Here is a 15,321-nt window from a genome sequence, read left to right on the forward strand (position 1 = left end):
AAGGACACCAATTTTCTTTGTGAATGAATAATGTATTTTAAATCAATAAATGTCCTTAAAATACAGGGGGCATAAGTATACACACTCCTATATTAAATTCCCCCATATCATATCAAACCCCATAAAATGTGTCTATCTCTATTTAACATAGGAGTGTGTATACTTATGCCCCCTGTATTTGAAGGAAGAACATTTATTTATTTACAATACATTATTCATTCACAAAGAAAATTGGTGTCCTTAAAATGTTGGATTTTCCTAAACTTTTTGAATGAAGGCATTAAGATCAATCTCCAATTTTTTTTTGTTAACTTTCGCAAGCCATTGTGTATATATACACACAGCTCTGTTGGAACAGCAACCTCTAACACGATTTTCACTTCCGTCTTGCTCTTTAGTCACTTAAAAATTAGAAGATTCCCCCCCACCTTCAACCATTGTGTTGTATTCTACATTTTGGTTATTGTTAACAAATCCCAGGACCAAAACCCGAAATGTGTTCCAGCTCTATGACCTTTGGTTCCTGAGAACGCTAACCTCAATACCTAGTATTCTATTGAGTATTTGGGGCTGCTGGACGAGGTATGTGGGAGTGAGTCAAAATGTCCCCCAGTGCAGCTCATTGATGTGTTTTAATAGCTTTACGACAACACTGGAGCTCAGTGGCACAGAGGAAAATACATCAGGCTTAGAGACACACACAATACTTGTTAGAAGATATATTCATTGTTGGTTTGGGTGTTTCATGTGATTTGATAATAAGGACAATATAAAATATCACCAAACCTATCCAAGTTGGATGTCCAACAATAACCAAATGGACAGATTCCACAGAAATTAAATGTACAATTGCCTTTTATTAACTATTTTCAACAAAGAAATTAACCATGTTTCAGTTTCTGCTCACATTAAATGGAAATTTGAATCCGTTACATAATAACCAAAAATACAGACAGCTTATATCTACAGGTATAACGCAACAAACAGTACAAGTACAGAGGAACATTGTTAGTTACATTTTACTTAACTGTTTGCGTGTCTGAATGTGTACATTTCTTATTCAGCTCATAAAAAGAAATGTACAAGCCAGCCTCAGGTCAACGCTGCTTAAAAAACAAACACATTGTTGATAACTGTTTGATGGCTCAAAACCAAAACAAGTCCCCTGACATTAGCAGATGTATATCTACTGACCACTGGCTGTATAGTCCACGTTATAGTCCCAGTTCACACCAGCCGGAAGTGAACAGACAAACACAAAAAAAGAAGTAAAGCGCCTCAAGTTGTCGGCTCATTTCCTTCTTCTGCTGCTGCTGCTTGAGGAGCGGCTCGGTGACTGCCTGCTGCCACTCCTACCAGAAAGGAAATACAGCATACAGTATATCACCATTAATAAAAAGGGTCCGAGTGCAACAGCGCAACTTTCTCACTGGTGGAAAGGATATTCATTGCTGATAAATTGCTATTGATTGGCCCTCAGGAGGCACATATTCTGAACTAGAATATGATTTAGGTATCGTTACATACTCATGTACATTGCTGCATTATCAACATAAACCCCAACAAAACTTTAATAGCCCACTACCAATGACAAAGGTTGATGAAAACTTTGGTACATAATGACACAAAGAGGAACATGCCAGTTCGGAAAGCTGACAGAGTTAAAAAGGCCAAGCCTAGCCAGAACCAGCAAAGATAAACACAAAATACCTAGCCTGCTAATGAGACGTTTGACAACTAGCTTGCTAGCAGTTTAATGATAGACTCTTGACTGGGTGTGTGTGGAACATGACATCCCTATACTATAGCAAGCTAGCCTACAATAAATCTTATTTGATAAGATGCAGGTCACAGTCAAACACCATTTTGTGATGTTGGAGGCTGTGGACTTTGTGCACTGGGGGCGGGTGTGGAGGACTATAAAACACGTTGTTGTCAAACCAGAATTATAAACCAACTGCGTAACAAAACAAACTTTATTTTTAATTCATATACACAGTACAGTGTAGTTAAATTCAATTACTGCATTTTTTATTTTGGGTTTTAGTGTCTTGCTCAGGGACACTTTGACATGTGGCTGGAGGAGCCTGGGCTCGAACCGATCCAAGCCAATGGTTCGAGAGGCAACCCCCCTACCATTAGAGAGATGGTGGTAAATCAAATATATGATTACCTTTATATTTTAAGAAAATTGCAGATAAATAAAGACATTTATATAAATTTATAAGTAAAATTTAAATCAGTGCATGGTCTCCATAGCCATGATGCAGACAGCTCCATTGGACATTGGCCAAAAGGGTCACATTGTTGATTTTCACTCCTGGCATTACTTTAACATCGGACCCCAGCATTTGCACATGTAGTTAAAGCTGTTGGCACACTCTTAAACACAGTTTAAATGTAATGTGGTCGCTACAGACCTGCGGCTAGGCGAGGGCGGCGCTGCTCTCATGTACCTTGGAGGAGAATAACTGAGTGAGCGAGAATCTCTCAGTGAATCAGCCGGCACCCTCCGAGGCATTGCAGGGCTGTGAAGAAAACAACTGTCAATTAAAGTCCCAAAGTCAAAACAATGCTGTAGAACTTGAGTGTAGTTTTTGCAATTCACTAAAATCTCAAGTAAAAGTTAGTATTTAAATAACAGTTGGGGATGTCGTATAATTATTACAATAATTAATGTTATCAAAACATAATTTAATTATTGAACAATCAGCATTTCTACCCTGTCATGGAAGGATCCTTAAAACAGCAGGAAAAGGTAAACACTCCTGATATTAAGACGTCTGATGGGGCGGTGATGGCGCTGTGGATATGACACATTCCTTTAGTGTTGAATCGAATCCCACTATGATACATCAACCAATGTGTCCCTGAGCAGGACACCGAACCCTTGCTCCAGAGGCGTGCGACCTGCGACGGCCCCTGTGTGATCCAGTGATGCCACGCTGTCTGGTCTTAACTATCTTTGTCTTGAGTTGATGGCAGATCAGGGGCACCTGATAAAGCTCCACCTGGTCCTACTACATTCTCTTCTCTCTTCACTGGTATCCATACAACCATGGCCTGATCAACCCGACTGCCACATGGTGCTTTGGGTTTATTTAAGTTACAGAGACACACCTTGCACATTACAAATAAAAAATGGGGGCTTGTGGCCTTAGTATTGTTGTAGCCTGGTAAGTTGGGGTGCATGAATTGGGTCCGTTGTTCTTGTAGGAACATGGTAGCTTGACAGGATGTGAGCTCATTCTTCTTGGTAAGGCATCAACACACTGTGGGCTTGTGTGGCTTGTTACTGTGTATGGGGTGCAATGTGTTTTATTTGTGTGTGTTGTAGTTTGTTGGGAGAGTGGCAGCTTACATTCTGGCATTTGAAATAAATTTCTTTTAAGCTCTTGTTTTGAGCTCATGTAATGTAAATTTTTATTACAAATTATTTGTTGTTGCTGTAGTCAACATGTAATTCAGGTGGCTGGTGTGGGTCCTCGTGTGCATACTGCTGATTAAAGTGGTTGGAGTTTTCACTTGTAGATTGTAGCAACGGTCCACTTTTGGGCTTGTTGAGCTGATCCTTGGTAGTGTTGTGGCAAACGTGGGTTAAGCTTTTGGCTAGGGAGCATGTCCGTGGTTTTCGGAGGGTTGCTTGTGTACTAGTTGCTGTCCCAAGCCAGCGGTCAGTAGGGCATACATACCCTCCGCAAGTAGCTGCATTAAGGGATGAGTTATTTGGCTGGGTTAATCTAGATAGCGGGGAAACTCCTTACCAGGTGAGGGTTAGCCCTCTTACTGCGCATGGGGAAGTTACACTGTTCTGCTGGATCTGTTGCTGTAGTTTTGCCAGTTGTAGTTTGTTGTAATGGCAGAGTGTGACGCGTTTATTGCAACTCCGTCGGTTGTGGCGTTGTACTAAAGGAGTAGTTGCTGAAGATTACCGAGCACCTCTCGGTAGTGGTAGGCAACAAACGCCTTAAAGACAACATTAGGGTAGCTTTGAAGTCTGAGTTGAGGGAGAAAGGTTTGTTGCCTGTGGACATGGAAGATGATTCTCCGGTCTCCAGGTTTCCGTGGGTAGGCTTGTTCCGATTCAGGGCTTAACGTTTGACCAACAGAAGGGACTGTTGTTGATTCAGCTTGAGCACTTTTCACAAGGATCCATTACATTTTCTTGTTAAATAGTTGTTAAAGAGCATTTAAGCGGGACATTTTACAGTGTGAGATGTGAAAACTTGTTCTTGCTCTCTTATAGACAAAGGATGTAACGAAGACCGTTTCTAAATTACCTCCAAAATATTTCACTGAGAAGATTGTGCCGGCCGATAATATTGGAGCATTATTTCATACCCAGGTAATTAGTTTCTTTTCAATGTTGGAGCAACTCTTAGCAAACCAAAAATGAAGTTCTCTGATGTAACCACATCTTATGAGTAACATCAAGTTTTCAGTATCTCTTCTTACCTCTTTTTCTTTATTTCCTTTTCATTCTCCGATGACGAGGATGAAGAAGGAGAGCTTGGAGCTTTGACTGTCTTCCTGATAAAAACAAAAAAACAGTACCAAGGGTAATAATTAACTAGAGAGTAGTTTATTATTAAACTATTGAATAATTGTTTTATTATCGCTGCAACCCCAAATTTTTCTTTATTGAATGTTTATTGAGCTCACACAGCTCAACATTCCCCATCTCTTGCTTACCCTTTTTCCTGCTCCACTTCAGAGTCAGAGCTGTCTGATGAGGATGATGAAGACGAGGAAGAAGAAGATGATGATGAAGACGAGGAAGAGGAGCTGGAGCTGCTGCTCCTGTTTGCTTTCTTGCCTGCCTCCTTCCCATTTACAGCGCTCTCACTTCTGACTGCTTGGTTTGAAGGTTGATGGGTTGCCACTGGTGACTGCTTCCTGCTTGGATCTCGAGACACCTGTTTGGTGTCTGGTTGGCTGCCTGCGGGTGACCTTCGGGGGGCCAAATCGGAGCGCCTCGAGTCTGACTGGGAGCCTCTCCTACCTGAAGGTGGGGCATGGGACGATTCTCTGGATGGGTCTTGTGAAGAAGAGGAACTAACTTTCTGCCGTCTGTCCTCTTTCTTCTCGTCCTCTCGCTCCGTTCTTTTGTCTCTCTTTGTTAGTGCTTTTGTGTCTTTCATCTCTCGCTGTGGTGACGGTGAGGACGAAGAGGAAGAAGAGGAGCTGGAAGATGATGAGGACGAGGATGACCTGTGGGATTGGGGGACATCTTTTGGGGGCAGATGCTCCTTGACCCGTCCTCTCTCTTGTTCTACCTCCCTCTGCCTGATCCTCTCGTGTTCCCTTTGTCTCGCTCTCTCTCGGGAGAGGGAGTGACTGCTCCTCCTTCGCCGCTGTGGAGAAGGAGAACGACGGGACCTGGAAGATGGTTTCAGCCATTAAAACAAGCTCCCTTATGTCATCTGAGTAAACCATGTTAATGTGACACCAAGGCATTAATCTATTATCCTATTTCCTAAAATATTAAAAAAATTATTCTCAGAAATTGATGCTCCTAAATTCTTTTTTGCTTTTGGTTCATTCAATTTTCATCCCGTATTTTCACAAACAAAAAATAAATGATTTATCTTCTCAAGTGTCTGTCTACCCAAGTACATACATCAAGCATACATCACTAAATACTCACTAGTTTAACAAGTGGGTAATTGCTTAAAGTCAAAATAAAAATGCTGTAAGTTTCCTTCAAGAACACCATTTGCACTTTCACTTTCACATTTTATATGGAATTTTAACTGTTTAATCTGTAATGATCCGCTAGCACTTAAAATTTATATCTGTTTAAGCAGTGGCCCTGTTTGCCATTAAAAAACCTCTACTTACTCTTCTTTCCTTTAGTAGCTTCTGGTATAAAGCTGCATAAAAGGTCAGTAAATGCAAATGAAATTTGTGTTGTTTACCGACTTATGCAAAGGTCCGAACAGTATGAACAGTTCACACTCCTATGTGTCATTTTGGGGAGTAAAATGTAATAGTAAACTTCCCGTCAAACCGATTCATCCCTACTCAGACACGGCACTCTTTAAGCGCAACGACTGAGCATATGTACATAAAGGTATGTTTTCTTTTTACCTGCTAGGGGGGCTTCGCCGCCTTGGACTTCTAGACCTGGACCTGCTACGCCTTCTTGGGCTTCTGGACCTGCTCCTCCTGCCGACCCGCTCGCGTTCTCTGTCCCTCTCTCTGTCCCTGTCCCTCTCTCGGTCTCTCTGTCTCTCTCTGTCCCAGTCCGACCAGGCCGGAGGAGGAGAAGCTCTCCTGGATCGGGATGGTGGTTCCTGATACTGCCTTGGTGGAGTGCGACGTGCTGGGGAGGTAGTAGTTTTATGTGGTGGCGAGCGTGACCTCCTAGCTGAGGGGCTGGACCTTGCAGGCCTCCTGGCTGCCTCCCTCTCCCTGCCTCTCTCCCTTTCCCCGACTTTCACCTCCACTCTAGTTTTTTCTTCTTTGGCCTCAGCGGGAGAATACCTTTTGCTGCCTCTGCTGGGGTCTGCTCTGTTGGATGGGGAAAGAGGTGGACTCGGACTGTCCATCTGTGTGGGGCTATATCGTTCCTGACCTTTTTTCCGGGACGGGTGAGTCTCTGCAGGGGCTTTGTGGGAAGCTCTTTCCCTCTCACGTTTGTCTCCTCCAACCTCTTTGTCTTTCTGGGCTTGTCGAGGCTCGTTGCCCTCAGAAGCAGGGACGGGGCTTTCCTTTCCCCCGTTGGCTAAATACCTTTGAACTGCAGCTCCAATGGCAGACGGTGTACTTTTCGAGGGGCTACTTTTTTCTTTCCCTGCTGAGCCCGCCTTCTTTGCCTTGCCTTCATCTTCAGAAGATGAGGATGAAGAGGAAGATGAAGAGGAGGACGAGGAGCTATCACTGTCACTATCGCTGCCACTACTGCTGCTGCTGCTACTACTGCTGCTGCTGCTGCTGCTCTCTCTTTTTTTCTCAGCCTGTTTCTCCCTGTCCTCACTTCTCTTGGTCGTCAGCAGGCTTCTTGTCTTCTCTTCCCTCTCGTTCATCTCTGGTCTTTCGCTCTTGCCTTTCTCCGCAGGTCTCGATCCATCTCGCCTACTTTCGGCAGTCGAACGGACAGCCTCATCTCTCTTTCTGCCGCCTTCTGGACCTCGCTCTCTGTCTTGTTCAGTCAGCTTTTTCAGATGCCCGTCTTTCTCCTTAATGCTCTCCCTTTCTTTTTCTCTTCTCCTCTCATCCTCCTTCTCTCTTTGACGCCCATTTGTGACAGGAGAGAGAGAGGTGGGTAACTGGGAATTGTGGGATGGTTGTCCTTCATTTCTCCTGTCATTTTTCTGTTGGGAAAGAGACACCTCTCTCTCCTGTCTCCTAGCGGTGTCTCTCCTGTTGTCCCTATCATTTGGCACCCTTGAGTTCAAATCTCTCTCAGTCCTGCGCTCCCTCTCTCCACTCCTCTCCCTCTTTGGGGGAGGCGAGGGGGATGAGGAGTCATGCCTCTTTTTTCCCTGTTTATTACTTTCTTTTTCCCACTCAGTGTCTCTGCTCCTTTCTGTCCTCGTCTCCTGTTTGGGTGGAGGAGAAGGTGAACGGGATGAGGACGAGTGATGTCTTGTCCTCTGAGGAAGGCCCTCCTTTCCTTTGTCTCTCTTTTCTTTGCTTCTTGAACGCCTCCCTTTCTCCACGTCTCTGTTTTTTGAAAGGCTGCCTTTCTCCACATCTCTGCTCCTTGACCTCCTCCCTTTCTCCACATCTCTGCTCCTTGACCTCCTCCCTTTCTCCACATCTCTGCTCCTTGACCTCCTCCCTTTCTCCACATCTCTGCTTCTTGACCTCCTCCCTTTCTCCACATCTCTGCTCCTTGACCTCCTCCCTTTCTCCATATCTCTGCTTCGGGAGCTCACTACTTTCTCCCTCACGTTTTCTCTGCTCCTTGAGCGTCTCCCTCTCTCGTTGTCTCTGCTCCTTGAACGCCTTCCTTTCTCCATCTCTTTTCTTCTAGGGCTTCTTTCTCTCTCCCTCTCCTTTTCTGTGCTCCTGGAACGCCTCCCTTTCACCCTCTCCCTGCTTTTTTCGGACTGTGGTGGTGGAGAAGGGGATGAAGAGTCATGTCTCCTCTTGGAAGTCTTCTCCACAGAACATGGCCGCTCTTTTTCTCTCTCAAAATGTGGCCTCTTCTACATGTAGAAAGATTTATTGGTGTCATTTTAAATAGTATGTTCACGATAGATACATGATAATATCAATTAGTTTGAATTTAGTTTGAGATACTATGAGCAAAAGAAACATATCCAACTAGGGCTGCACAATAAATCAAATTTTAATCGCGATCCAGATTTAGACTTCATGTAGTTTGCGTGATCGAGTGATTTTTTTTAAAGCATCAATTCATAGAACGCTCCGGGTTTTTTGCATAGCCCATCTACCGCTCCGTCAACCCGTCTGATCATGGGCCAGTCAGAGTAGTTTCCTGCACCCCGTGCAGGTTAGTTTCTAAATGTAGACAGTCACAGAGTAACAGGAGGAAAACTCAACAGATAGCAGTCGGTTATACGTCGGTCTCAAGGTTTACCAGTTTACCAGTAAACGCAACATTGTTTCCCGTCTGTGTGTTTTTTTTCAGACAACAGCAGTGACCAGTGCTTGTCGGTGTCTGTTAGCTCCTCTAGGACGCACCGATGCTAATGTCCTTGCATCCTCTGCAATGCTGTTTATATGGATATGGTTTAATTTTGCGTTACATGACCCATTTTGTCTGTAAAGCTGTGCCTGTGTTGTCTCTCTCCTCTACTCTCTCTCCTATTACTCTCGGCGCCCGGCGACACAGCGGCCGCCAGTCCACACTTCTGACATTTGTCCAGTTTTAATTTTTTATTAACACAGCTGTATATTGTTAAATATGAGGGGCAAACCTGTATTTGTACCAGTGTTTCCACTGGTAACTCTGCTATCGCGGCGGCCACGGCGAAGAACACAGAAGAAGTTATTGAATGCGACTATCTTCAGTTGGTAGAGTAACAGCGTGTGAGACGGAGCTGCTGGACCTGGGCCAGAGATGTGACCCTTGGCCAGAATATCATAGTTCATAAAAATGCAGCGCAGTGACGATGCAGACATTTCATACACAAGACGTGTGTTTCCGCCATTCAACCCGTGCTGGACCCGTTCATAATGAGTCAGCCGTCTCTCGGTGAGTAGCGTCCATGACACTCCCTCTCGCAGTTATAAATAGCCTATGTGACGATAACATTTGTTTTTGATAAAATCAACAAATAATCCTGATCAAAACAATCGTGATTATCATTTTGGCCATAATCGTGCAGCCCTATATCCAAGCTAAGGTTAAGGTTAAAGGTTAAGTCCAATGCAACAGCCCGAGTCTTACCCCTTCGCCTCCCTGATGTTGTGGAAAGTGGTCCTCATCGCCACGTCTCCTCCTGTCTGGCGATCTCCCCTTTCTACCTTCATCAGCTTTTCTTGCAATTTGGTCCTGTTGATGTGGTCTTACAGGGGCTGGAGACTGGCTGTTAATATCAGAAAAAGAAAAATAAGTACAATTTTGGTTTAGTCCAATACAGTCAAACAAAGAGTTCAGTATGTGTAAACAAACTAGTTTGAACTAAGTGCCATCAGAAAGTCTTAAAAGGCAAAAGTGTTTATAGCTGTTCCAAAGTGCCAGACAACCCATTTTTATCATTATATCATCTTATCTCATACCTGTGAACAGAGCTGGAGGAGACACTCCTGTGTCGCAATGCCTTTGCTTTCAAAGGACTCCCACTTTTGCTCTTCTTTGTTTTCTTTTTTGACTCCTTCTGCTTCCCATCTGATGAACTTTGAGAGGGTGAGGATCAGAGGAGACAGTTATTTACACCTATATTTTCAGTGTATCTGTTCTAAATACTACTAACAAGGCAGAAGTCTCTGTCTGTGAGTTACACTTCGCTAACAACATTTTTGGCAACACTAGATATCACACAAAAGCCGGCGACTATAACGTATTAAGTTGAGGTGAGCTGTAATTCACAGAGTGTGTGTTTGAAAAGTTTAGCCAGCAATTTTTTTTGCTGCAGCTTCTTTGGAAACTAATTTGCCTTCTGGCTGTGGCAACTGCCACATGCCAAGAATCAAAAACACACCTCCAACGTTCTGTGTGTGTGTCGAGTTAGGTTACGGAAGTTTGCTACTATGACGACCAGCCACGCTCGCCTCACGTATGACGCAGTACTAATCTGCAAGGAAAAAAGGAGGACGGGGCATCGCGGTCAAGTTGAGGCGAGCAGGTATCATTAACGGAAAAACGTCCTAAGTAGAAGACAGTGTACTCTCTGAGCCAGGCAAAGCCTTTTCCTCCGGGCAGCTGCCTTCGCCTCACTAAGACTCACCCAGAGTCCAGTTCCAAAGCTGCCTGGACCATTAATGTATAATAGCAGTAAATAATAATACATAACACATAACACCCGCTTGTCGATAACATTTTCACCGAGCGGCCTGGAGGACTCAACTTGGTGGAAGGATTTTACTTCGAGGCTCTTTCATCTCAGGCCCCCGGGCAGCTGCCTGCCATGCCTACCGGTAAAGTCTGCTCTTGGAGTTTATAAAGTAAACTAGAATGTATTTCCCTGGTGTTTCTGAACATGAGTAGATTGGTTGTGTAACGCGACTATGACATGGCCAAGGCCAAGCAATTGGCCCATTCCTAACAGGCACGGTTTAAACAAGCACTGCACTAGTGTAAAAACGAAAGCAGGTTTGGTATTCCTCATTAAATACAATATTAAAGAAACAATTAAAGGTTCATAAAAATTCCTATTCTAGTCAAATTTCGTATTTACTGTTTGAACTGTGCCACTTGGGTCAAGAACAAAGCAACAATGATCTGCTGGTAAACAGGAAGACAGATATGATAGACACAAACGCCTACCTGTCTTCTTCATCTTCTGATGCATCACTGAAACACAAATTTTTAAAATCAATCACGATCCATGTGAAACGTTTAAATGAAAGGTAAGAATCCAGAAATGGAATACCGTTTCTTTTTCTTCTTCTTGGATTTCGTCTTCTCTCGTGGAGGAGATGGGGAGGGACTCTCTGAGCTGCTGACCAAAGACAGAAAATTGACAGAAAATTGTCAGACATTTACTTTATTGTCAAGAACTTTTCTGCTCCTATCAAGTTCATTTTCTCACCTGTCTCTGTTCTTGTTTTTCTTCTTCTTCTTCCGACTACGCTTCTTGGGAGGAGAATCTGAATTGTCTGAGTCTTCTACCAACCTGAGAGAGCAAAGGCAGCATACCCCAGGTCAGAAACAGAAACAATGGTGAGTGATGAGTGAACCTATTACATTGTAGTAAGTGACCATAGTAACTGTGGTTTTGAGATTGAAGAATGCAAACGAATGTATTGCAATGTCTTAAAAAAACATATGCTAACAGCATATATGTTTATGCTGCAGAAACTTTACTCTGTGTGCTCTCACTAACAATAGAGGTTAATTTTTGTCTGAATATATATTTTTGTATACCTCTACCTCTAGCTGTGTGTAAAGCTCCAAAAGATGAAAGGGGAAAGAGAGGGAAAAGGCCATGCAGTAAAGGGCCGCAGGTTGGAATTGAACCCCTGGTCGCAGCGGCAAGAACTAAGAAACTGTACATGGGACGCACCCTCAACTAGGTGAGCTACCCAGGTGCCCCAATTTTGTCCCTTATTCAAACCTGTTTTACCAAGGCTGGAAAATACTGAAAAATATTGAAGCCACAATGTCCAGCTCTGTTACTTTGCTAGAATTAAATGTAAAAGAGAGATAAATTGGATTTGCACTCCAGCAATGTGGGTGGTTTTTGACCTACTCACGTATATTTTTGCTGCTGCTGCCTTTCCCTCTCCAGGCGTTCTTGCTCTTTCTTCTCCTTTTCTCTCTCCTTGCGGTCAGCGTGGAAGGATGACCCGTCCACATATTCACTGGAGATGCCAAAAGCCGCCCGAAGACGGTCATTTTTCTGCTGGTTGGCTGCAGCTAGAGCATGAGTCTCTGTCGCCCTGAGAGAAAACACACCGCTTTTTATTACTGACACTTTGCAATGTGGACTATGTGATGCTCTGGGTAATAAATGTGTGTAGAGTATATTTTTGGTGGATGTCAGATGAAGTAAAAAATAAATAAAATAAAAATAAAAAAAAGGTTTTACCTTCTTTTATTTTAACACATTTATTATTCAGATTTTTTTCTTCTTTATATCACTATTTTCAGTGTTCAACGCCAGGTCTTCTGGACCCACAGCCCTCTCCAAAGTCTGGCATCACCACACAGCTAGCATACAGTATTGTCTTCCATGAGTTCACCTTGAACTCCCAGATAGCAAGCCCGTTAAGTTAAGACATGTTCCTCTCTGTTGTTGTTTTCATAAAGAACCTGGCTGGTTAAAGTTGGCCATAAACAACAACAACTAGCTACAGACTTACTAGTGGTTTGGGAGTTGCAGGTGAGCGTGACGGGCCTGAATGTGTGTGTAAGAGAGTCTCACAAACGGCAAAAGGGACAAGGAGGGGCTGATCAATGTGGTGTACGCATCTCTACGATTAAATAAGATTGTTGATGGTCATTATCAAAATGGCATGTCTTTTATGTTGTTGTCTTTTTTTTAATTATTATTGTTGCCCGTTTATGTCGTACTTACGTTGGTCTCTCAGTGGTGGCGGGAGGGGGTTCCTGCTTCTCCTGTAGCATCATACGGAAACTGTTCACCTTCTCCTCAATTTCTTCAGCTGAATACCTGACCATGCAAACAGAAGAGAGTATTAAACACTGTACAGATCAAAAGCAACAATCTTGCCCCGTTCTTATTTTTCTCCCACTGCAGCAAGCTACTGTAGTTCCTTGTTATACAGTAGTCTACATTTCCTGTGCAACCAGAAAATTCATTACCTGTATGATAATATATTGATCTAAATGAAAAGAAACTGTCAAACGGTTGCAAAGAAAAGACAATATAAACACAAAATGTAAGTAGTGCTAAAACAATTAGTTGATGCAGTAACAACTTGTACAGCCCAACTTGGACCAACTATCTCCTTGGTATGTCAGGGACTTTAGCTAAACCCTGTGTAGTCCAGATGCGTGATGTAAAAAATACAATATTTGTCTTACCCTTGCTCCTCCATCATATCCTGCAGCTCGGCACACTTGACCTCCAGCTGCCTCTTCCGTTGGTGCTCCAGGATGTCGGCATTAGGCTGCCTGTTGAGCTGACTCTCTAGTCTCTCCCGGTCCTTGTCATCCCGCTCACCCCCACGCTCATCCCGTGGCCTTTTGACCCGCAGGCTCGATAGGTTGCGTTGTACATAGCCATTGGTGCCGCTGCCCCGCGGAGTTGTCAGGCCAATCCCATTGTACATGACTCTGGAATAAAAGATAATTAAATATTGTATAAAAAAATATGTGACCATTTCCAATAAAAACTACTGGTAATCCAAAATGATCCAGTATTTTCATTTTAGCATAAAGTAATAGATCCAGATCATTGGCCTGGAAAGAGGCATGGGACAGTTTGGTCCCCTCTGCCATAGTATCACTAAACAAAACAGCAATAACTGTCATGTGTGTAGGTGCATAGTGTATAGTTATAAATTTAGGTATATGTGGATGTATCTGATGTCTTTCATGTAGCCATGTTATGGCTTATATTGTATTTATGTGAGACTCTGCTCAGCCTGTAGCAACAAATTTCCTTGGAATAGGGATTTAAAGAAACTATCCAGTTGATAGTGTGTATTAAAGTAGGGAGGTTTTCCGAGGCCGGCATTTGGTAATATTTTTTCTTACTTGCAGCCATAAGAATCTCCAAGATCTTGCAGAGGCGTCTGCAATTTATCACTTTGCCATTTTAAGCGTTTAAAAATACTGAGGGACTGTATTCTAAGATGGCTGACATAAATTAACCAGTAGTGATCATTCAAGATAGCTAATATGGCCGTATTTTTAGTCCCAACGTACACTATGCGGTGGCTGATAAAATAGCAGAAACAGTAATTAAGAAACGTTAGCTGATTCATGAAATCACTACAAGTCAAATAGCTAGCTATCGTTTAAGCAGGCGGCATTTTGTAAGTGTGGCATAGGTTTCTCGCAACGTATCACAGTTTTATGAAACACAGAGGATTTGTATGGATCTTGTCTAATCTAAATATCCATTCATTAGTCGAGAATACATTCACGATAAATTACATTTTGTCACGCATTAACACGTGCGCCAGAATAGGCCTGTTGCTTCGTCTGATCAGTAAATTTAGCTATGATGACTAAGACAAACCATCGAATTCCATTAATGAAACTGAGGGGATACAGCTAATACGGCTGAAAGTCACTGATTTTATACTAAGTTTAATAAGCAACGCGGTGAGTTTAGCGCTACACATTTCTAAAGGCCCAACCACACTTATGCGTAGCGAACAATTCCCATTTAAGCTAACGTTAGCAAGCTAACGTATTTGCTACGTACCAGTGTTTTCTCCCGGAGCGGAAAGAAAACGGTGTCCGAAGGAATTTGGCGATAAATAATATCCTGTTGAATCAGACAATAAAACACGCCTTATAATAACTGGGTCTTAGAACAATGAAAAACAAAGAAATGTGGCTGGTTTACTATCAGCTAGCTGGTTTGATCTCCAACCAAAGGAGGAACAAGTTGAAAACCAAGTGACGTCATACGCATGGGATGCACGTTTAACTTGCGATGCGTTCAGGGGTTCAACTCAAAATCGGTTTAATAAAAAAAAACATACAGTACATACATACATACATACACATAGTGGTGGAAGTAGTTTTACCATATTATTCTAGTCTGCAAATTTTCAACAGCAATACATATATTTGTTAAATACTTTATTGCAATGTTTCTTTCATCATCTTCTAGACAATTCTTTACTTTGTAGTTTCTTTAGTTGTTTGAGTATCTGAGTCTCTGTTAGGATCAAAGCTCCAATTAAATTGGGGAAAAAACAGTAGTAGAGGAAATTGCACTTCCCTGGTCCCAGTGCAGTACAAAAAACAAACAAATGAAGGCGCAAACAACAAGATTCAAGGTGCAAAAACCAAATGTACACATGCCAAAAAAGAAAACAGGTTGCAAACAGGTTAGCAGTAAATGTCATACATGTAACTGATTAAAAGGTGTGTTACATTTGTCACAGTTAACAATAGCAGTGATTCAAGACCATTGGCATTAGTGTATTTCCAGTCCTTGTACTATTTTAACGTAATCTCCTTTTCTTTCAGAGAGACCAGTGACCTATTTTAAGTGGATTGTTTTTAAACAAGTTTGTTTTTATCTAAACCCTTGGAGC

The 15,321-nt window shown here is 42.7% G+C and overlaps 1 protein-coding gene across 5 annotated transcripts; it reads right to left on the minus strand.

The window, feature by feature from the left end:
• Window positions 1–837: 837 nt before the first annotated feature.
• On the minus strand, window positions 838–14,719 carry srrm2 (serine/arginine repetitive matrix 2). Of its 5 annotated transcripts, none has more exons than XM_034893562.1 (15): window positions 14,478–14,719; window positions 13,127–13,378; window positions 12,657–12,752; window positions 11,833–12,018; window positions 11,169–11,252; window positions 11,010–11,078; window positions 10,904–10,930; window positions 9,697–9,813; window positions 9,365–9,503; window positions 7,999–8,156; window positions 6,091–7,662; window positions 4,693–5,379; window positions 4,456–4,530; window positions 2,421–2,528; window positions 838–1,352 (listed from the first exon to the last, which is right to left on the minus strand). In XM_034893562.1, exons 2-15 carry the CDS (start codon window positions 13,372–13,374, stop codon window positions 1,292–1,294), a joined length of 3,627 nt encoding a protein of 1,208 aa, XP_034749453.1. In that variant the 5' UTR covers window positions 13,375–13,378; window positions 14,478–14,719; the 3' UTR covers window positions 838–1,291. The 5 variants fall into 5 exon arrangements, with proteins under 5 accessions (XP_034749453.1, XP_034749452.1, XP_034749450.1 ...); XM_034893561.1 differs by having other exon boundaries at window positions 6,091–7,770; window positions 7,819–8,156; XM_034893559.1 differs by having other exon boundaries at window positions 6,091–8,156; window positions 11,010–11,075.
• Window positions 14,720–15,321: the final 602 nt, after the last annotated feature.

The sequence above is a fragment of the Etheostoma cragini genome, chromosome 15 (assembly GCF_013103735.1).
Source record: "Etheostoma cragini isolate CJK2018 chromosome 15, CSU_Ecrag_1.0, whole genome shotgun sequence".
NCBI lineage: Eukaryota > Metazoa > Chordata > Actinopteri > Perciformes > Percidae > Etheostoma > Etheostoma cragini.

Bases quoted from the DNA above. Each gene is read 5' to 3' on its own strand.
- srrm2 (XM_034893558.1), bottom strand. From the start codon at position 13,374: ATGTACAATGGGATTGGCCTGACAACTCCGCGGGGCAGCGGCACCAAT. The intron at 11,079-11,168 runs GTGAGAAAATGA...GTCTTTGGTCAG, and splicing joins AAAAACAAGAACAGAGACAG to CAGCTCAGAGAGTCCCTCCC. The intron at 4,531-4,692 runs GTAAGCAAGAGA...TGTTTTTATCAG, and splicing joins GAAGTGGAGCAGGAAAAAGG to GAAGACAGTCAAAGCTCCAA.